The following is a 23,648-nucleotide window of genomic DNA, read 5'->3' as shown; positions in this document are numbered from 1 at the left end:
TTATACATTTTAATCGTTTAAAGGAATATAGTAGGGGAATAATTGGGATGTTCATGTATACATAGAATAATTAGAGTACCAACTTAATGATCAATATTTTACCCCTCCTTGATGTGGTAAATATTTTACCCTCTTCGCTATTTCTATCACGTGGGTTGATATAATTCTTAATAGTGTTCAAGCTTTCGGGACCACCATAATTCACAAATATTTCATTTTCTTCACACACCATCTGAACCTCAAATGTTCACCTACTTGTGCACAGAGTTAGATGCATGATTGGTGACTTGATCCACTTTTAATCTAAGACCGGAAAATTATCTAAATCCATTTACTTTACCTATCCGTGATGGTAAATTCATACCCTGATGTTTAACATAGAAAAGCATGCTATAGCGTACAGTAACACTATATGCTTGCTTGAATATAGCTGTAATCCCCTATCTTTATCCACTTGCCTAAGCTCCACTGCCAGAGCAAATCTGAGCGGAAACAGTCCACTGTCTGGTGCCCCTTGTTGGTAGGAATGGCCCCGTCACATCCCCATTTGTCATTACCTGGGAGAGCTATATAATAGTTTTATCATTGCTGTGAACTGCATACCCTGGCCACGTTGCTGCAGTATCATGAATAGAAAAAGGCCACTTGACTGATTCAAATGCCTTTTCAGAATTAACGTGGCCACTACTGCAGGTATGGTCAGTTCTATATTAAGTAGAGCAAATTGTGTGCAGATTCTGAGTTGCCTGTCCCAAGACAAAGCCAACTTGAACAGGCATTCTCAAAACGGGTATATGCAGCATCAGACTAATATTTTAGCAAAAATGGTATTGTCTGCTTATTAATGCAAACGCCCTGTATGATAAACAACTTCCAAAGGGGTTCTCTGGCTCACGAACGACCATGATCATTTCCGATCCTGTGGTGTCTGTCAAATTCCCATCTCATACATTGCCATGAGAAATGGGGTTAGCTCTTAAATATATTAGTTATAAAACTCAGTGTAATCCATCCATGCCGGTGCCTTGTTATTGGGCAAGGGCTTTACCCACCCCTCTTTTGTTAGTCACGTTCCGCAGTGCACCAATTTCTTGTTCTACCACTCCTAGCAGGATTGCGTTATGATACCTCTTTATATCCGCCTGTGTGCGCTGTAATCTGTACCCATATAGGCCCCCTAAAGAACATGGGGGAAATGAAGCATTGAAATTCAGCGTTTACTTCCCTACCCCGTCTGCCCAAATCCAGAATAATCCTGTATTGTTGCTATTTTAGTGTTAGGACTCTTGCCTAATTGTCCATGCCAGCATTCTCCTTAGTTTATCCCGCCCCCCACACCCACTATCTTGTCAGTTACCCTGCCGTCTATCTTTAATCTCCCTGGCTACCACTTCTCTAAATTGCTCCTTGTACAATTGGTTCACTTTGGTTGGCAGTTCCGCTGCGGTTTCCGCATGCCATGCCTCCAACCTCCTCATGTCCCTTTCTAATTGTCCTAATTCAGGTATTCAGTATATCAGCTTGTGTCACAAAAAGAGCAAATATCATGACATTTGAATGTCATCCAGATATATTGCACAGTCTTAGCAAATCTTTTTCTTTTTTGTTATATAAAAATCCCTTTTATAAACATATCATCAGACATAACACCTAGTTTGAGACTCTATTGCCATTGAGGATTGCGTGCTGGCGGGAGAATGTATTAGTGTAAAACAAACTGGTGCATGTTCCGAAGTTTCTAGTTAGAATATTTCATAAGAACACCCTGTTAATCATATTTTTTGACCCCCATAATACAATTTATGCACAAGTATGCATTGTGCACCGAGGAGTAAACTATGTACTCTCTTTCAGTTTATAATGTTGCTGTATCAGACCAGGCAGTGGTCTAGTGGGTTGTAGTGGATATATCTTTCGTGAGGTGGTCTATATTAAAATCCACTACCCATATAATACTATAATCAATATGTGGATGCAGTGTCCTTGCCTTGTTGCATTCATATCACCAGTTTCATGCTTCAATGAACCTGAAAAATAAGATGAATAACATTTGTGCTATACCCCTCTTGATTTGCTCTCCACCCTGGAGCCTTCAAATACATGAGTCTATTGCGGTAACATAGCCCACTGTTTGTCATGCTGCATAGTCTACAATTTGTCTAGCCTCATGGTTCTCGAACCCATGCGTTTTCCGTATAATTACTGTCAATTGCGATTCTTCGTTCAGCCACCTTAATCTCCATGACCCAGCACAGCCATTGTTGTATTACAATTTGTGCTAGGCATAGTGCCATCATTGTACTTAACTGGGTTGCTTTTCCCCAGCTCAGTCACTGTGTGGTGAATTAATGGAAGCCTTCCAAAAACAGTATGACTTGATTGTGCTGCAAGCTCTTCTCCCTCCTCCTCATAGCCAAACAAACCAGCCTGTCTAAGACCCAAATTCCCCTAAACATTTTCTTGCCTTATAAGCTTTGGAAGTAGCTTAGAGCCCCCCTTTGTCCTCTCCCGGAAGTTGGCGGTTGCTAGGTGACATCAGAAGATGCTTCATTATTTGTGTTCTGTTGTGCAGCCGCACATGTCAGTCCCCAACATCCGTGGAAGCTCGTTCAGGTGTATTGCTTGCCATTGTAGATTTGGCAGGCCGGTGCCTCTTAGATAGACCTAATCAGTTGTGGGCTATGTGAAGAAATGTGCATTAATCCGTAAAAATGTACAGTTTTACTGAAAAATAGATTGGGGTACTGAAGCCCAGCCTTACAGAAACTTACTTCTCAACACCCTGATAATGGTTCCTAGCCTCCTTTACTGGAGAGCTGAAATATGGGGAAGGACGATGACCTGTTACCTTCACATTTATGTGCTGCTTTCTCTCTGACTGCATGGAGTATGTTTTTCTCTGTTTCAGAGTACTCTGATCATTATCTGTGCCGCCAAGCTCCATGTGTGGTCTGCTGTCCTGTGATCTGTGTTCTCTATAATTAAATGTTGTTTAACAGACTGGTTAACCATCACTTAAAGAAACGTTTCTATAATTTCTTCCATGTTTCCTTCGTCTGGCAGACTCCTCAATTATGTGTCGTTTCTTCAAGACCTACATTCTAAAGCTTATTTTGTTGCTGCCACCCTTATTTCCACCTGTAGTTCATTCATGTCTCTTCGTAATTGCTTTGTTTGTTCCACTGTTCCTATCCTGGTCACCTCCATTCGGAGACGACACTTTCCAATTTGTGCCGAGCAAAGGTCTACTTTACACGTCACCCTTTTTCATTTTTTGCCTCATTTTGTTAATGCAGTGTTAAGCCCCTGGAACATTTCCACTTTCTTGTGGTGGTCTGCTTTCGCATTTCCGTCTCCTTCTTTTGTAAGTCATTATGTTTCTGTCCTTGCTGCTCAAATCCATCAAGCTTTGTTTTGTGGTATTACTTTATTATTACTATACCTGGGTGGCACCGAGTGCATGTTACTAAGACTAGACCTTGTACAGTGCTCCTGCAACTAGTGTTTGCAGGTCAGTGATAACACCCTCTTACCACAACCATTTTTCAAATGCCAATTGTCTTATATTAAATGTGGTGCTGTTGCCTCATGTCAACCTGAACAGTAGACATTTCCAACTAATAGCTGCATTGGGCTGCGGTAGGGTGCCAAGTGGATTTCACTTGATTCTTGGAGTTCTACATACCCCTTATATTTCCATCATTGCTCACTTGTTTCCTGTGTACAATGGCACACAGCCAGGTGCCTGAATGTGCCTGTTGTTTCAAACTTCATGTGCTGTGTACGTAGCGGTGTGTAGCAGATCTCCCGACCTGCAATGTTCAGTCAACAACTGGTTGACATGCACACAATTACCACACCTGAGCGCCCAGTGCTAGCGCCCTTACTGAGCATGCTGCCATCACTTGGTGCTTCAATTGAGGAGCGCCACACCCTTGCTTTTAAGCCATCCCTGCTCTTGAGGCAGCTCTACAGCTATGTTCTCCTGTACGGCGCTCACTCTGTATAAGGACCTTGGCTATCCACCACTTGTTTCCATTTATTGTTCTGCACCACCACTATTTTAACTTGAGATTTGTCCCCGGAGCACAGCCATCTTGATTGCCACGTTAGAGTGCCTCCTCAACAGCATAGTCCTGTCTACTGCCACCCTCCTCTGATCTTTTTCCCCTCTTCTCCTCCTTTGCCTGCCTCCAGATGATGCACCTCTCCTCCCTTTAAACTCTCCTCCCTCCAACTCCTGATGTTATGCCTCTTCTCCCTCTCCTCCCCCTCTCTCCTGGCCTCCTGCTCTGACGCAATCTGTTCTCTCCTCCAACCATCTCTGAATAAACTTTTTTTCAGCACCCACACGACTGTAAACCCCAGCAATTAAACAAGTTTATAACCCCTCTTCTAGGGAACTCTTGTTCCTCAACTATGCTCCAGTGTGTAGGGGCATGTGTGTATTTAGGTGATTGGTCACTTTTAGTTTCACTGCGGTTTTCATGACGTTTCCTGGACAACTCCTTCTCCCTCTGTGGGATCTCTAACCAAGCTGCTATTTTGGGTGCTATCGTGAGTTCCCAGTCCCTAAGCCCCAGGAATTCCACATGGTGTAAGCCAGGAACCAGCGGTGGGGGTCCTAAAGCTGCTGAAAGTATGCAATTTTTAATCTTGATTTGCAGACATTTCTGGGACTGCAGACCCATGTGAAATGTGTGATAAAAGGCTGTGATCCTGCAAACATGCAGGAACACTTAAGTGACCGAATATCAATGTATACATCGTAAAAACAATGCCAGAACCCTTCTTGGTGACTCAACATTTTGTAAATGGACCAAAGGCAGCCAGACAGCAGCTCCTATCACTAAAGAAACCAAAATGGTTGCCAACTTCTTGGGGCATGTGCAGTGGTCAGGGAGTTGTCAATCAGGGGGTGCAGTCCAACCCTTGTGGCCCATTTGCAACCAATTCTGCCAGACAGCCCAGGGGAGGAGAAACTGTCCTTTAAAGTACAGCCAGCCCAAGTTGGGCTTGTCTGTCCATTGGAGAGCTGAAAAGGAGGAAGCAAGCAGATTCTTGGAGATCCCAAGTAGGAATGCTGGGCAAGCAGAGTCCAAATGAGGAGTCTTTGTAACAGGTACTGGTGTTTGGTAAAGTGGGAGAAACAGGGAACTTTATATTCAGAGTATAAAAGTGTATTGCCCTGTGAGGTGGGTGGGAAAGTTATGAATCAGGAGTAAGAGGTTAAGGTAATTAAGATCTTGAAGCGGATCCAGAAGAAATATTGTTGCGAGACTGAGTAAAAGTTCTTGGAAGACAGAGTTGAGAAGGAAGAAAGATACAGAACTGGAATTTTATGCAGGGTTCATGGAAGTTTGGGTGGAGGGTGGTTTGGACAGACAGGAACTTATCTGGGTGGAAATAAATATAGAGTTGGTACAAGACAAGCGAGAGTTGTAAGGATTTTGAAACGGCGCGATGGATAACCACCTTTGTGAGAGACGAGGAGAGTCCTCTGGAAAGTGGAAAGAAGAATAGTTGTGCCAGGTGAAGGGAAAGAAAGGACTGTTTGTTGTTGGGAAGAGAGCTAGAGATTTCAAGCCTCATGGTAAGTTTAAGTTAGTCTTAGAAAGAAATTACATTGAACAAAAAAAGAAGGGTACCACCTGTGTGAGAGAGATGTGGGGTATCATCTGAGAAGAAAGGGAAAGGATAATGTTACAGACGAGAGACTCCTAAAACCGGGATGGAAACGGACGGAATAGAGGATGGTGAAAGAGAACAGCTTTGAGGAGGAAATGGTGCCCTTGTGTAAGAAGTGACTGAGAAAGATATTAAAGAAGAGAGGTACATGTGAGAGAGCAGTGGAGAGAATGGAGGTGTGAGGATACGGAATTGTCCAACAAAACGGGGGGAAAAAATTGTAAGGCATATTTGTCCGAATTTTGTCTATAAAAAAATCTCCTCTAGTCTAAAAATTTGAGCCAATATGCCATACAAAAAATGAGTGAAGAAGGCCAGCGGGGTATGTAGGTGTTTCCACCACAACCTTCTTCACTGTAATGTGAGCAGGGTTGCATGGGTGTTCCCCCTCCCGACTCATTAAAATATTTCTTTTAAAAAAACAGAAAAGCAGAACCTGTGGCGCCGGTACCCATACATGCAAGTGAAGGGAACCAGAGCCGCAAAGGGATGTTGGTGACGGCGGCACACAAGGAAGTGTGCTGGCCACAGGTAAGTATGGAGCGTGGGGACAAGGGCAAAGTCAGAAATGTTAATGAGAGAAAAGACCGAAAGTTATTTTTGGAAAAATAACTGTCTTTTCTCCCTCGAACATTTCAGCTTCGATCTTAATAACCAAATCTTGAGATACCACTTGGAGCAAGAGAGTCGAGCATGTAGATGAAGTGAAGATTGTTGTGACGAGACAAAAGAAGGCAACAGGAGTTTGAGAGAGATAGAAGCTGAAAGATGGGTACAATCAAAAGAAGCATAGAAGGGTTGACAGCCTAGATATGGGGGAAAATGTTGAACCCTCGAAGAGAAAATGTAAACGAGGAGACCCGCTATGTAGACATAAAAAAGAGCGATCCATGTAAACCTGGAGAATTGGGGGAGAGTGAAAAGGCGGCTGGAGGAACAACACAGCATGGCTACTCTGTGGGACAGGAAGGTCTTCCCAAGAGTAGATTATGCAGGACAATGGTCCAGGGTAAACCCCCAAGAGGAGCATGGGGAAGAAAGCGGAAAGTAGGAACATGCTGCTTCATCAAACCCCACCAGGTGTCGCAGATAGCCTTAAGAACACACCAACTCACGAAGATGATTTAAGGCTTTCTATTGTCTGAATGTCGAGAGACTCACTAAGGACAGCCCAATGAAGGCTGTTCGCCACCTCTGCTAGCCCAGGCATTGCTCAGCATCAGGCTTGTCACTAGAGATAGATAACTCCTAATAATCTAACAAATGACTGAACAAGATGTCCTAAAGGGATCCCTCTTAAGTCCCATTTAGAACAATGATGTTTTTTTCTGGTTTGTCAGAGGACGGCGCCACAGAAACCAGATGGGAGGCAAAGAGCAGACAGAACCTGTAAGCATCTGGCTGCTAGTGAGCCATTGATCTGTGGCTGGAGAAAGATTACAATCGGAGCTAAGGGGTGGAGGACTTCTTGAAGACAACCATGAGGGGAACAACACCACTGTCAAATGAAGAATAAACCTATTGCTTTGACATTTTCGTTTGTTGCGACTGAAAGGGGCCTAGGGACACTTTGGTTTGCACCATTCACTTGGCTTGGATTATTTGAACTGTTTGTCGAACTTGATAAGACAGACTATTGCTTAGGCAGACCTCTTTGGAGTCAGAGGGGTGGACTTTGTTTTATTGAGAGATTGGCCCCTTCCTTTCACATTATGACACTAGGAGACAATATCATCCTGACAATGAGAGACCCAGACATCTTGACATTTTGTTACTTTAAATTATCCAGACACATTCTACTTTAGTATTGCACATGAAAGGGTAATGAAACTTCATAATCTTAAAGTGGTATCGGTGTCTCATTTTTTAAAACATTGTGATAAACGGATACTTGCACTCTGACTCTGGCCGATTTACCCTAATAGCTATTTTTTGCATGCACGAAAGAGGCAGAGTATTATGGAGCTATAGACTCCGCTATGTTTACCATCCACCATACGGCTTTGATTCTGGAGACTTCCTTCTATGGGCAGAGGCTTGCGCAAACTGGTGCATTTTGAATGTCTGCTCTCGTATTTGGAGACACTACACTCTACAGCCAGTGCTATAATACTGCAAATATTTTTGGGCTTGAAGAACGATCTAATGGAAGCAATGTATTTGTTCTGCCATGGACCCTTAAAGAGAAATCATCACCCCAGGTTATCATGTAGCGAATCCCTGCCTTGACATGGTGTTAGTAGTCAGGGAATCCAACCTATTCTGCTCTCAGGGCCCGCATTGCAGGGTTGATGGCACCACCAGGCTTCCTTGGTTAGCCAGCCACCCATACATAAAGTCATGCAAGGGGCCCAACCCAGGTACAGGTCTCAGTCATGTACTTTAAAAAGCCAGCTAATAGTGTCCAAGCCTTTTTCATGATAGAAGGAACTAGGTACCCTCTGCATATCTATAAATACAAGTGCATCAGGTTACTCCCCAAGAGAAGAGACAAAAGGAAGTATGTTTTTTTTTTGTTTGGAATTTTATAGTGCACCACACACATACAGAATACTTCAGTTTGCAGTTCTTTGGTGGGTAGAGGGATGGAGCGGAAAGAGAGTAATTCAAGGGGTGTGACAAAAGAAAGGTCAGGTTTTTAACTGGGCAATGTCAAGATAAGGAATGATGAGTTTAACCAAGTGGTGCCATAGTGGTTATTATAAACTTTTATTCCACGAAAAGATAGACCCCTCTGTCCTTAACTCTAATGGGGATTCCCTACCTAAACTAAAGAAACTCAGGTGTTCTTCAGGAAGTACGTGAAATTCAAAATCATAAGGCACCGTCCCAGTCAAAAGCTCCTATGCTATGCCTATTCCTTCAATAAATAAAAGTTCTGATTATGATCCGGAACCAGGAGAATTACTCCCTTCTCTTGGATACAAAGGACATCCAGTCTTCTCAAAGTAAAAGTTCCAAGCTTTTTATAAGAAATAGTTCTACAAGATCCTTGTGGAGCTAGGAGAATGACTCCCTTCTCCTAGCTGGTTTCCCCAATGTTCCTTTTACAAAACCTGTTCTTTTTACAAGTGTATAACACACTCAGCATTCTGTGTACCCTTTTGCTTGCCCCCCACTGGGATGACAAAGACGCTGCCTGAGTTACTGTCGACTCTCCCACACCACACTCTTGTGGAGCTACCCAGAGAATTGCGGTACAAAGCGGCTTACTACTGTATCTGCTACTTAACGATTTACAGTCTCATATCTTCTCAGTGCCCTCCCAGATTTGTATTTGTCCCAGTTACCTTCTCCCGGGGAACTCTTCACTGGTTTCACCAGGGGTTGCGGGTTCTCTGCTTCAACTTCTTTCACGCTGCTTCTCTCTGCCGCCAATTGTTGCTGGCGGTTTGGGCACAGATATCGTACTGCTCGGCCCACCCACAACAGTTCATGCCACCACCACAGCCTTTTGTACTCTCTGCACATTTGACTATGTGGCACTGCTGTAGGCTATGGTAGGTGATCTCGGCACCATTGTATGACTGGATGGTCCACTGGTAACAGGTCACACCACCACCTTTCCGTCTCTGGGTTGTCTGTGCCGGTTCACATCCGACTCGCTAGACACTCCTCAGGTGTCCTGGTCGCCTCTTGGATTTTTGAGACGTGCCTCACCACAGTCTCCAGAAGCCCAGTGTCAACATTACGGGCTTCGACGCGGCCTCATCGCTCGCCGGGTTATACTTCTGGACATACAACAGATCTCAGCACACCAGAGCCACACAGCCTGTTTGCTCAATGGGTCAGAAGGCGACAAAGAACCCAGTCCTTCATAGCTGTTTGGTTTAAATAGTGGGGACGGCCCCAGTGTAAGGTCCATCTAATTGACAGCAGCTGATCGAGTCTTTGTCGCGCTTGATTAGAGCGTTCTTTTTCGTCTCTGTACCTAGGACATCAGGGTGATTTCATATTTTACAATAATGCATAGTTTTGGATGTGAGCTTGTGTAAAAGATTCAGGCATTAACATCAGCCTGCAGGGTTGTTACTTAAAGGGGCCATGTCTCCCAATTGCGTCCTTCACCAGGAGTGGAGTCCCTCTCCATGAGATCCTCCCCCCATGTTAACACCCCTTAGGGGGATTATATTGGTTAGCAGCCTTGCCTCCCTAGCCTCATAAAAAAGGGGGCTATGGTAGGTGAAGTAACGCTATCTGAAGGATTGTCACAGCAACGTAGTAGCTGATTTCCATCTTGGTTAGACCATGACATTTTAACTCCTGTCTAGGTAAATATGAAAACGTAAAAGAAAAAAGTCCAGAGATTGCTGCTACTTTTATTGGACAGGCATTTTTTCGAATAGGTGTTTTATGGGATCCTGTGAATTTGAGGTGATCCAAGGTCAATGGGTAGTGCATTTCAGAGTTCTGGGCCTCTACAGCCGGGCTTCTCATGGATTTCTTGCTTCTCTAGGATGCGGGACACAAATTATTTGTGGTGCTAAATATAAGATTTCTCCAGGGAATGTATTTGGCGAGGTCGTTGGTGTAATGTACTTGTGTCCTGAGTCGTAGACTATACTTTGAAGTAGATTCTTTCATGTATAATATACCAATGTAGGGTTTGTAGTGTGTCAGTTATGTGAAGACAGTTGCATTAGTCCAGTTTTGGCAAGACTATTACCTGGACCAAATGCCCTTTGTCGTTCCTCACGATCAATGGGAGAACCTTCTGGAGAACTGAGGGTGAATTATCTGGTACTCTTGATGGAAGAGGTATGTTGTGAGAAAAGAAGATGCTCAACAAAGAGGGCCCCAAGGTTTTTAATATTAGTTACAGGGTTGAGTTTTGGGCTGAGATCCTGTGGCGACATCCTGTGTCATTGGTACTGGGTCCTGACCCCATAACATTTTAATTTTTTTCCTGGGTTAAGGCAGAGCTGGTTTAATTCATCCTGTTTTGGACTGTGGACATCCATCCGGGCAATCAAAAAAGCAGAGGTGATAAGGTGTAGTCCTGAATGATTCCCCAGTCCAGTCGTTCTCTCTGCTGGGGAGGAATACGTGTATAAGGAAGGTGGGACACTGCCACTTTCCTGTCAGAAAGGAAGGGCCTAACCCATGGCAGACTCTTGAATTACATGGTAAAAGGTTTAAAATGCTGCCAACAGGTCCAATGAAATGGGGAGGAGGGCTTCAACCCAGTTGCCATCCACCAGTCCCCTGATGATCAATGACCTTTGATACCAACCCTGTTTCAGTTGAAATGACTGGTCTTACGCTGGCTTGTAGCTGATGAAGCATCCCCTGGGACTCCATAAACCTTGTGTGTTGAGCAGTGTCCTGTTCCTAAGAGTTTAGATAGTGTATTTATGTGTTAGTTACCTATAAGGCGCCTATACAACAAGATAGTGTTTCAAAACCGGTCTGAATCTAAAGGTATACTAGTTTAAAATTGCTAAGGTTTTCCGCCTCTAGAGAGTTTTTACAGCAAGGGTTTTACAACAGCTATTGTAATGCCTTTGGAACAGAATCGTTGTGAAAAACTGTTAATATGATAATGGCTTGGGATCCCAATTACGTTGTGCCTACATTTCTTTTTACAATAACTGTATTACAGAGATCAACGGGGTGGGGGATCCCGTAGTATGGGCTGTGGCCAAAAACTTCACCATCTTAAGTCTCTGGCACAGAGCACCAATTTATATACCATTAGATTGGAGTCCAAGGATAATATTACAGTAATGTCTTGAATATGGTCTTTGCACCCCGAGTATTTAATCAGAGCCATTCTGTTTTGGAAAATGTGTTTAGTCGTTGGACATGGCCTACGGGAGAATCCGCACAAAACACTGACTTACGCAGGAGAAGTTTGCTGTTCTCCCTAAAGAGACTGACCACTATTCTGGGGGTTAAGTCTCCAAGACTGGGCCAACTTCCCCTCCCTAAAGGGAGGCAAGCTCCTCTCAAGAAGAGAGCCCACTGACTTTAGACCTCTGGAGGACAAGAGCCAAGATCACCTTGTTGACATGCCTCACTTCTCAAAGGACCCCAACTTAGCTTCTCCTGGATCCAAATCTTCTTGTTCCCAGCTAAGAAATCTTCAAAACAACCTTCAGAATTGCTTTGGTCATTCTCTACAGGGGACTAGTCTGTGAAAGACTCGCCTGCAAAATGCTAGTTAGCAGTGACCGTGCCGCACAGATTACGCTTCTCGGTACATGGACCCACAGCTTACTCTTCCCAGTAATGGCTTTGTTTACGAGTCCGACCATGACTTCATCTTTGCTTCAGCAATGCCCTCCATATTCATTGTCACCAACCGCACTGTTAAGAAGAGAGAAAGCTCTACTAACACACCAGCAGTCCAACTCTACTGCACTGTTTATCCCCTTTTTTCCTGGCTAAGCTTATTCTGGACATTGATGAACATGCCTCCTGCTTGGACTCTGAGGAAACAGCACTTTCCATGCCTGCCTTAGCTTTTCCAGTCTTCAAGACAGGCCTCTGTTGGGTTTAGGATAAGGTGCATTCTGATTGCATTTCAGTCATAAGACTTAGAAAGCTACTTCTGTCTCTCTAGACCTGTGGGCAGCTAAATGACTGGTCCTTCTAACAGGTCGCTAACCTCAGCTTTGCCTAATGTGGGACCCAAAAAGACAGCCATACTTCTAGCCTACTAGCCTAGGGATTTGCTCAGTGGCATTTGAGGTGAGGAGTTCCTAGTTTACTACCTTCCTTTCACCCCCTAGTGGTCTTCTTGTGCTCCTGCTATTATGGAAAGATGGAGAAGAGGGTAAAGCTGAGAACTACAAAATGGGTTGATAAATATGATGTGAATGACTTAAATTGCACCCTGGATGAGAGAGCTAAGGGAATTGAAGAACAGGATGAGGGTGCAAAACCATCCAACTTCCAAGAAGGCAAAGATGAGTGGGAGTGGTGCTTAAGCAGGCCCAAGAGTTGCACCTCTGTGGGCTTCTCTGCCTGATCACACACAATCCTTCCTTCAAACTTTGCCCTTTTCCACTCTGTTCACCCTTCGGTGACGACTGATGTCACATATTGCTTCAAGAGTGCAAGGATTTAGTTAGGCAATTCATTTGTGTCAGATTCCACAACTTGGCTGACTGTAGGAAGGCCAGACGAAAGGGGTGTGTGGGGCGGGTAAGTCCCTGGCCTACCCCTCAACCTGCCGTGGGCACTCTCCGCCCTTGCCGAGGCTTTCCTACTCCCTAGCCAGTCATAAGGCACGACTAGAGCTAGATAACCCCTACTATCTGGTACTCCAAATGAAGGCCTAAAGGCTGTAGCCTCATCTTCCTACCTCTGGGCTTTTTATAAGGAATCCATACTCTGATGTTGCCAGACAGTATGATGTTCTGGATTATAAAATGCTGGCCTTGGTTAAGAGCAGCAGAGCCCAGTACAGAGTGTGAGTAGCCAGGTTTTGGGCAGGCCTCTTTTGACGGTAGCGCATTAGTGAGTTGTATGTGCCTCAATTGGGATTAGTCCTTGGTTTGGTGGTGTTATAAAAAAAAAGAAAAATGGAGAGATTTGCGAAACTGGAGAATTGTGGGGGCATTCCGAGGCGATACGGAGAGTTCCAGGGTCTCTCTCTACAGACAGGTTTTGATTTGAGATGGTTGGCAGAGTTGCTGGGTGAGGAACCTGTGGTATTACCTTCAAATATCTGTCTTCATCCTGTACTCTCTCTTTCCTATCTCTCACACACCCTCTCTACTGCTACTCGTTCTCACAACAACCATTCCACCCTCTAACGCTTAGTACCACTTTTTGTCACACACAATACCTCGCCTGCAATATTTTCCAATATCTCCAGCAATTCTTCCAGACTCCACTCTAACCTCTGCCCTCGGTCCACCAACCCCCCTTCTGATCTCCCATGAACACCCTGTATACCTGCTTGTGAGCACGGGTATCTTATAAAGTGCCCTTCTTCATTGCATAATCTCCCTTCCCATTGCTCCCTACTAACACCTGACATTTGGGCAAATCTATCCCTACATTTTCCCCAGAGACCGGGTTACACTAACTCATCATTTTAAAAACCTGGCTTGTCCCTCCCCCTTTTCGCTATAGCTATTCATGGGCCTTCTGCAGCTTGGTTTCGTTGGCCATGTGCGTCTCCTTCCTGCAGCCCCAGGAGGTTGTGCTCCTCCAGCTAGTCTAAATGATCTTGGAGACTCAAAACCTGGCTTCAGTGGTCCGGTTTCTTCTCACGTTGTTTGCCACCACTGGTAATACGAAACTCTGGCCAGACAAGAGGCCGAAGGGCATGGTGCAACAGCCAGTGGTAACAATGTAAATTATTCCAGGCACATTCAGGGACTGTGCCCTCTGCCGCAACTCCCTATGGGTTAGGATCCACTCTGACATGCACCCTGGTAGGCGGTCTATCCCAGGTTTGAAGGGGTCTCAGTTCACCCCCTGACAGGGTCAGCTTACTAACCCTGTCACACTGAGGAGTCATTCCTATATGAGAGGAGAGACACAACTAGAAATGTTACCAGTGTGATACTTAGCCTGGACATGATTTGGGAAACTGACCCACAGCCTGAATTCCCCATTGTCAGTGTTGACCTATGCACCTCAACCAACAAGAAATGCAGGTATCCGGATGACACTCCTCTCTGCTTCCAAAGACATTCTCACACAAACTCAATTCTTAAGGTGCCATACAGTGACTCCTGTTCAACAATGAACAGCCACAGATGAATGTGACACAAAAGCCAAGTTTGGTGGAATACCTGCCGTTGACAAACGGGACTAGGTTAGATCTGCCATTTGCAAGGGAGCAATGGCTTCAGGTCATGCCATTGTGCCCCTCCATCTGGATGTACAGTCTAGAATCCTTGTCGGACCCTTTTTTGGGAAAATAGCTATTTGAATACGTTCTGGGCGGCACCATTAAAATTGAGACAGATAGGAACACTGCAGGACCCTGGGTTCTATCATGTTTTGAGGCTCTGGAGAGTCGTTGTGTAGATTCTCACAATCATACCAGAGACATTACTCCTCACCTTCCAATCTTACAAGACCTCAGAAGGTGGCAGAGGAAAGAGGTGTTCTCGCCAGTGCCTGTCCTATTCCACAAAATAATTACTCTCGCCACCAACATTCTGCACCCAACCGGGTTCTCTCTTTAATCAGCAAATGGAAATCCATAACATCAGACAAATGGATGCTATAGAGTACATCCACATGTTCTGCTTTGGGTATATCCACCTGTGCTCCCCAACACATCATCATGCCTCTGCTGCAGCAGAGCCAATCTCTCTTAAAGAAGAGGGGTGAGGCACAATAGCCCCTTCACCTAAGCCAGAAGACTTTCCAATTTAGTTATGTTCATATAACGGAAATTAATCTGGACTGGCTACAGATTCTAGATCAATGACAACCAATTATCTTAGGAATTAAAAAGAGAGTCCACTTACTGACAATAGACAGGAGGATGTCTACTTTCACATCTCCATCCAGCAGGCTCACAGGGGTTCCCTATGGTTTGTTATAGGCGGAATGCACTAATCCTGAGTGCTCCCATTCGGCCTCGACTCAGCAGCTCCACCAGTCTTGACATAAGCCCCTGCTCCTCTGGCATCCCATAAGCAACTTCATGACATGCACGTCTAATCCCACATGGATGAGTGGCTGAAGTCACAAGAGGCCTGTCTGCAGAACACAGGCCTGATCCTCCATGCACTCAGATTCTCCATCAGCCAGTGAAAGTTTGTCCTCGAGGCATCCCAGTATGCCTTGCTCTTGGGCACCAAATTCAATACTGAGATGAGGCAGATGCACTCTTCAAGAAACAGAATAATAGTCCCCCAGCAGAGAGCTTGCTTTTTCTTTATGGCAACTCCTTGTTCAGTACATAACTAGAAGTCACTGCTCGGTCTTATATCATCTTGTATGCACATTTTGTCTAATTTGAATACCCTACAGGATATGCTTGCAGGGTTCCACTGGACACCAAACTGTTGCTCGTTACAATTGATGTAAGTCTTCTTTTTTCCTAATAAGAGTGGGTTTCCATTTTATATTGGAGATGTCGGTCTTACCCTGAGGAATACTTAGTTATACGACTAAATTGCTTCTTGCACCTGTTGCATGAAGCCATAAAAGAGCAATTCTACAAGAGCCATACTATATATAATCAATTGCATTAATGGCAATGCTTATCTCTTCTCTTTTGGCTGAAGTCCAAAAGTGAGTCCTCTGTGTCAGAGGTGTCAAGAACATTTGAGCCCATTTTGTGTAGAATGGATCTCTTGCCCCGCTAGTTTGTCATTAAAAGTTTTTGCTTCTCTTTGATTAGCCTCCTAAAATTGTACTGTTTAGGGAAGTTGTCATACACCACTGGTTTGCAGTGTTCTATATTAACTCTCACACTTATGGATGTGTGCTCCTAACTACCACTCTACATATTTTAATGACTGTGGTGTTAAACTCCTTATCCAATTTGTGTTTATTTGATTTCTTGTACCCTGCAAATCGCATACTGAAGTCACTTTGCAGCGCCAAATTTTGGTCTTCATTACTAATACACGAGTCACTGATTACGAAAGAGCTCTCATTAGCGGGATGTCCAATAGACTGGGCATTCCTACTTAGTAGAGTTCAATGTTTCGGAACTGCATTGTATCTTTATTTGACGTGGTCAAATTTGTTGGGGTGATGAGGTTTCCAAGGTTATTTCTTGGGAAGATTATATGAGGTATGTCCTTTTCCTATGGACAAGTCCACGGACCAGTTTCTGAAATGTTCCAAGCACCCGGGACCTAAGACATATAACCTTGTATTCATGTTCCTGTTTGTGTTTTTCCTATGTTGCGCCTGTGTTTTTGTGCTATATTCTATTTATGCTTGTACTGAGTTTTGCTGACTGTATCTTGAGAAGTTTTACCTTTTTTTATTATTATGGTATTTATTGAGCAGAGACCTTGCTTCGGGAAGTAGCTGAGCACTTCACAAGTGATAGGGGGAAGCTCGTAGCAAGGGAACCAGATCACAGGGCATCAATACTAGCGAGCGGGGAGCTAACAACCGTGCAGGTGGAGTGTGGTCAATTTGTCAGCAGGGGATCTACAGGCAACCAGGGGAGAAAACTGAGGAGCAGATCACCCAGTCTCACGTTGGGTGGATTCCAAAGGGGTGTCTAGGTCTTAAAGAAGAGCCATTCCTTGTAGAGGGAAGGTCTTGAGCTGTTTCCTGAAACGTAGAAGCAAGTCTGCTGTTGACGAGGAGTCTGGGATGTACACGGAGAAGGCCGGTCTTCGGGTTCTTTCCTTCCGGTACCAGCCTTGATTTTGGTGGATCATAGGCCTCCGGCTATGCTGGGGTTCTCTGCGAGGTAGCTTGGGGACTTAAGTGTGATGGTCGTGTAGACGATGCAGCAGGATTTGAATGAGATATGTGCTTGCAGCGGGAGAGACTGGTGATGTGGTTGAATTTGCTGAGACCTTTGAGTCGTGCTGCAGCATATTGGACACATGTCTGGTGTGCTTGGGTGGTCACCAAAAGGCCTTCCAGGAGGGAGAGGACCAATGCTTGAAGTTGTTTGCTGGTATGAAGGGCTTGATGATCCGCAGCAGGTAAAGTTGGTGTCACAGTTTGTGTCTTCCTTGCCATGTGCGCGTTGGAGAGGTGTCTGTCGATGTGGAACCCAAAGCATTTGGCACAGCTTGGATGTGAAGCCCTCAATGTTTATAGCGGAAAGACAGGTCTGGATTTCATGCTGTAATTCACTTGTTGCATTTGTGTAGTTTTAGGGAAAAGATTCACTGCATGAAGAACAGTTGGAGGAATGAGAAATTCAGAATACCCTTTGATAATGTTTCAGTTTCTTTCTTCAAAAACGCACATTCATGTATGTTCTATGCGACTCTCCCCGTGGGTAAACCAGGCTCTTATGGGACTTGATCTGCAAGAATGATCCCTTCCACTAGGAAGACATTAAAGGTGACGCAAGGAGGGTACTTGTATACAGCAGCTCCTACAGATAAAGGTCCTGCCTGACTGACGGATGACGTTGAATGACAGAAACTTCCATAAAAAGCAGGTCTTGGATAAATGTGTAGCGCTCTGTCCCAACAGAGGTGCAGTCCTTGCCCTATCTTACCCTTTATAGCAGTCTGACTGGCGATGCTTTTTGAAATTTCTAATGTGTTTACATTTTTTGCAGGAGGTTGCAGTGAAGGAGCAATTAACAGGAAAAGGCAAACTGAACAGAAGGAGCCTGAGCTCGCCCAATGTACATCGGGTGAGTGTTCTTCTGCCTGCCCCTGTCTTCATGTACCTGGTATACTCAATTTTCTCTGCGTCTCTTGTGGTGTCGAGGCTCAAGTGATCCTCCACACAGTTCCAGACCTTCAGAAATCGGAGTTTATCAATTTTTCTATGCAGTTTTCACTTTTTGAGGTGCACGGAGCATTCATTTTGAACCTCTCTGTATAAGATAGCTCAGTGCGATTTGCATTCGTAGTTGATATTTGTGTGAAACCTACATGTTCTAATCTGAGTATTGTTGGATCAACCTTGGGGATTGGATAGAATTTCTCATTCCACTAGGGCAGCAATACATGTTCTTTGCATACTTTGATGAAAGCACTTTTTAAATAATGGATTATTTGAGTAACATTGTCTTGCTTTAGAAGAGAGACATGCCCTTTTATAGGATTTCATATTTTTTGCCCTCCTGCAATTGCACTAAATCTTTTATTTTGGCGCTGGTAGGATTTCCAAGGAGCGTGAATAAACCCTTTCGAAATCCTCTGCAGTTGTCCCATGGCACTGGCATCTTTTTTTTTTTTTTGGCGTGGGAAATTATATCTACCCATTTCGGGTGTATATTTGTGAATTTCTGTATACTGCTTGATATATGAAGTCCAAAGTCATAGAAAAATGTTGGGCCCTCATCTTTCAGTCATTACAGTTTCTTTACTCATTGGCCATTAAAATGCGAGGATAAATTCTGCAGCCCGCTCAACAGGCAACATATGTTTGCCTTTACCTACACTGAAAGTGGTGGTTTTTTTGGCACGTTGCTGTTTCACAAGCATCAAGAATCCTTATTTGACCTAAACACAATATAAAGAAATCCCCTACTTTTTATGGAAATTAATTCGAATGGACATTGACATGAAATCTCATTTGTATGAATGCAACTGTTAACTCACATAAATGTATGGGGCCACTTTTCTTCATAAGACTATGCCCCACTATAGTTCAAAATATGAATATTTGAATATTGCAGGCTTGATATACCTACCTTTTTTAAATGTTTTTGTTACTTCTGTAATCAAATATCCAATGCTGATGTAAGTGGCCTTTGCCTTCAGCTACATTCAGGAGAAGTTATGCAAAATGTACACATACTGTTGCAGCATAGGAAGTTCCCCCGTGAAGGATGGTGGTTCACATAAGCAACATTGGATTCTGAAATGGTGGGTCCTCTTCAGTAGGAACTCGAGAATTAGTACACAAGAGTCACAAGTGTTTGTACAGCTTTAAAAAAATGTTTTACTTAAAATGTTGATAGCGCTACTAGATGCAGGGACCTCTCCACCCCTTATCTGCCCTCCCTACTGTGCTCAGGTTGGGGAAGTAGTCATGATCTACAAATTTTGACTAAAAGCATTTATTTATGTAAAGCTATTGTTGGAGTAAACACAGGTCTTTATGTCTGATGTATAAAGTGTTTAGTTTATCAGCATGTCCATCACAGTGACAAAGTCAGCCAAAGAAAAGTCTGACACTAGTCGTGCCCTTGCCTTTGTTCCAGCCAAGGATTTTGATAATGGCTTGTATGAATTGGATCATGACTGCATCGGAGGGCATTCAAGAACCATCAAGGATTCAGTGGAAGTTGAGTCTTACACAGGATTGCCATTGGCAAGTGTAAAAGGCAAACTCCTTATGCAGTGTGGGAATGCAGCACGTGTGGTAGTGATGGACACAAAGATTCAGGATTTTAAAAAGGATGCAGCTAGCAAAGAGATCTCCTAGTTTGGTCAGACCACAAATATTAGGGGGAGGGGGAGGTTTCCAGATGAAGTATTGGCTGATTGTACTGGACCGTTCAGGTGGACGTTATCTTCTTCCTTCTTTGAATGTATGTTTATACAGACCACCATCCAGTGCCCAAATAGTCCTTGGTGACCAAACCATGCTGTTTCTAGGAGGTAATTGATAAAAGTTTAATTCAATCTAGGACCACTAAGCTGAATTTCAAAAGTTGTTTTATTGTGAATTTAGTGCACTTATAAACTATTTAGAAAAACCAATCAATTTTTTACCAAATAGTACCTTTCTGTTATCGTTTAATGAATTCTTACACTTTATGATCAAATACAGTAAGCTGACCTTGATATCCTTTGGACGGGGTAGATCAAGAAATGAAATGTTAACGTGTGATAAGCTTCCACTCTGTAAAGGTTAGAACAGATGAGTAGTGTGATAAGTTATTGCTGGTGCTATTTCAAATATTTTCATTTGTTTTCATGCAACAACCTGTTTGCTCCATGTTTATTCAATTTCTTGAGGTAACTTTGTGTCTGTTTACCTTTCATTTCAGTTGTCAGGGAGCCGTCAGGATCTTTCTCCACAACATAACCTCAGCAATAACAAGGCAAGTAGTTTGGTAAAGTGCTTTGATACATTGTGCTGCGTTCTCATAGCATTTGCTCACTCTTTTGATTTTAGGCTCTACAAATGTGTTGCTGCGTCTTTTAGATGTACCAAACACATTGGTGCATCACCATAGTATCAAGACAGGATCTCAAGAGGTTATTTCAGTCACCTCCAAAGTCTGCATTTTGTACTAATTCCCAAACACAGCTTGAGTGATTTGCTCACAAAAATTGAAATCTTAAATGTTTGTGTTAGATTGATTTTTCTATAGCCAAGCTTTTGTTGTAAACTGTTAAATTTCTTCATGAAAAACCTAAATTGGAAGTGGAACAACTATTGAATCCAATATTTGTATTGTGAATATTGTCCTATTTGTACACACACTTAGTCACAGTGCCCTACCTATGGAACTCACTTCCTCCCAACATCAGAAATGAGCTTTCCTATCAAACCTTCAGAAAACTTGAAAATCTGATTGATTGACAAATATGATTAAAACTATCCGGAGAGCCGACGCTGTACGAGGCACTAGATGTTCGATCGGTGGAATTAACCCATAATATTGCCACCCAACGACATTACAATGAACAATACACGTATTGGTAGTAATACAAATGTTTGTGCAAAGTAATGCCCTGGTTTGAAAAGGGCAATTAGAGTGCTGAAACACGTGTCATCAGAGGTACACTCTTAAAGGAGTAGAAATGTTCTGTTTAAAATAAATATTTTTGAAACCAAGCTTAAAATTGTGGCGCAGTTTATTAGTGAGGACCTGACATTGTGTTGCTTATCGGAGGTGGGCTGGTGACCTCCCTGTTCCTCACACATGCAACATTATCCACAACGTAAAATAAGAAAACTGGTAACCGAGCATAACAAGTTGATTGTTCCAACCCCCATTCAAACACAACACAATGATTAACACTAACGCTTCAGTCACCTCATTGTAAAATATTAAATGCTTAACCTTCTTTCTGTACAAATGCTGTTATAACCCCCGAGTCGGGGTGTTACATGAATGCAATAAATAAACACAGATGCTAAATCCTTTTGATTTACAGTTGTTCTGGACTCCCCAGCGCCCCATGATCATTCAGAACTAGTTTTGGACCATTGTATACTCACTTGTTCATTGCGTAACTCGCGCTCTTGATGATCAGTTGTCACTCAGCAGAAGGGGACCGTTTTCATGGCCATGATAAGACTTTTTTGTAAGCGGCAAATGGCTTCCACCTTGCTTCTTAGTACAAACTGTAACATCTCTCAGGATAAGGTTTGCTGTCTTAGCTGCTAACTGCCTTGGTCTGGGTGGAGTTCGCAAGCCACTTTGTGAAGTTGCCCACTGCTCATTATGCAATTGGTGCACACTACCAGAATGAATACTATTTATAATCCCAAGTGTTCCTTTGCTTAATAGCAGCGACTTAATATGGCAGAGAGTATAGCAACCAAAATGGCAACCTCACAGTTCCCCCCCGTTCCCCTTTATAGGGTGGGTCATTCTAAACCCTCATGCTGTAATGTTAGTCAAAGATATTCTTCATGGGTGAGTTTATGTTCTACTGTAGTGTGCAAAGCAGTAGTGATAATTGAGTTCATGCAACTGGTGCACCAAGCTGTAAACAACTTGAGAAATAAGCAACCTATCACTAGTATTAGTATGCCTGTGTTGGGAAGGGAGCAAACCCATCCCACCCCCCAAGGCGTTTTAGGATAAAGCAAGCCCCGTTGGAAGAACTATAATCGACCAGGGGAGGAGGCCCTCTAAAGGTCCTCACACAATCATAATATTGTATGCAATTTAAATGTTTAAACCTAGTGCGCGTATATCAGCAGACACCATTTTGCAGATATTAAATAGCCATAGTCGAAGCATAGGACCTGCATGGCCATGTAGAATGCAGTTTGTTGGACACAGGCCGCAAGCCTGAAGGGGAAATCTGAATAGGCCCAAGCACTGACTCGAGAGGCCCACGCTGCAAACTTTCACAGAAACTCTTTGTTCTATAATTGTTGCCAATGTTTGTTCTAAGAAAGAATGTGCCCTACAAGGCCACAAGACAGTCCTGGATGCCTTGGTGTACGTGTTAACATTGTTAACACACACAGGCCAAAGCAGGTTTTTCCCACAAGCGAGCCGTGTGTGGGATCTGAGCTGGGAACATTGGATAGTGGTTCCCAAGGCCGCAAGGTTGATTTGCATATGGTCGATGGAACCTATCTAATGACAATATAAAAGAATTAACAAAATGGCACTCAAAATCATTAACGGTGTGCTCCACATTCAAGGAACCAATTAAAACAGAGTTGGAAAACATGGCTGAAGTAAATAGGAATATTCAAGAATCTATTGGTATGTTAACACCCTTTGTTATAAGGAACTTGGAGAAGGCTGTGTATTCACCTGTGACACGAGGGCTAGATGCCCATGGCCCTGATACATGTGTAAATCACTTGCCTGATTGTGCCAGTAAAATGAACAACTTGAGAGGAGCACTATTGGATCAATCACTTCTATCACCTGAACCAAGACAACCGACTTTAAATTATAGCCTATCTGAGGCATCTCTAAAATCACACTCCAGTGATATAATGGAGGAGTGTTCTTCCGACCTTTCCAGTAATAATCAGGATACTGGATTTACTGGATAAAGGCCACGATTTGTCCCATTTGGAACTTCGTGAAATAAAGGGCTCAATGAGACACATCTCTTCTAAAATTGATCAAACTGAAGGATTTATCCTTGCATTCGAGACCCTCACGGCTATTAAAAATACATCTTATAAAGTCTCTAACTCCGGTTCTTTGCCAGGGACTGCTGAAAAAGCCATGCGAATTCTAGCAGATGACGGGTGCCTGGCTTCACTCACAGTTAATCATGATTTAAAAAGTAAAATAATCGACGATAAAAGCTGTACATGTTGCACAAAACATGAATCTGATGATCTGAAGGCATCTATTAATGAATTAATGCACAACATAGCAGTGCACAAAATCGACTCTTCCAATGAAGCAGTGCAACCTGATAGTCCAACTCTGCTCCTTAAGGCAATGGAGCAACTTGAAAATAAACAGAATGGACTGGTTACGGCTGAAATAAACACCAGCTTTGTCACGTCGTACCAAAAAAAATCATATACGCGCTATTAAACGAAGTGCAAAAAGACAAAGGGAAATACTGCAAGAGGGAAAAAATAAACCAAAAGCTGAGACCATGGCTTCCACCGCCAATTTAAAGCATTCCGAAATCTCTGGCACAGCTAAACCGATGGAGATTGCTGATGAGGATACGATAGATGTAGCCCAACTCTCTCTTTTGAGTCAA

At 43.4% G+C, this 23,648-nt stretch overlaps 1 protein-coding gene across 1 annotated transcript in view; it reads left to right on the top strand.

Annotated features, from left to right (window-relative positions):
• Positions 1-23,648, top strand: part of KIF13B (kinesin family member 13B) — a 1,451,009-nt gene that overhangs the window by 1,192,864 nt on the left and 234,497 nt on the right. The window contains exons 34-35 of the mRNA XM_069605712.1: positions 17,876-17,953; positions 20,267-20,320. Of these exons, the coding sequence (XP_069461813.1) occupies positions 17,876-17,953; positions 20,267-20,320 (132 nt within the window). The remainder of the gene's footprint in view (positions 1-17,875; positions 17,954-20,266; positions 20,321-23,648) is intronic.

The sequence above is a fragment of the Ambystoma mexicanum genome, chromosome 4p, assembly GCF_040938575.1.
Source record: "Ambystoma mexicanum isolate Mex_15411 chromosome 4p, UKY_AmexF1_1, whole genome shotgun sequence".
Taxonomy (NCBI): domain Eukaryota; kingdom Metazoa; phylum Chordata; class Amphibia; order Caudata; family Ambystomatidae; genus Ambystoma; species Ambystoma mexicanum.
The sequence above is the reverse complement of the archived record's forward strand: the minus strand, read 5'-3'. Positions and strand labels throughout refer to the sequence as shown.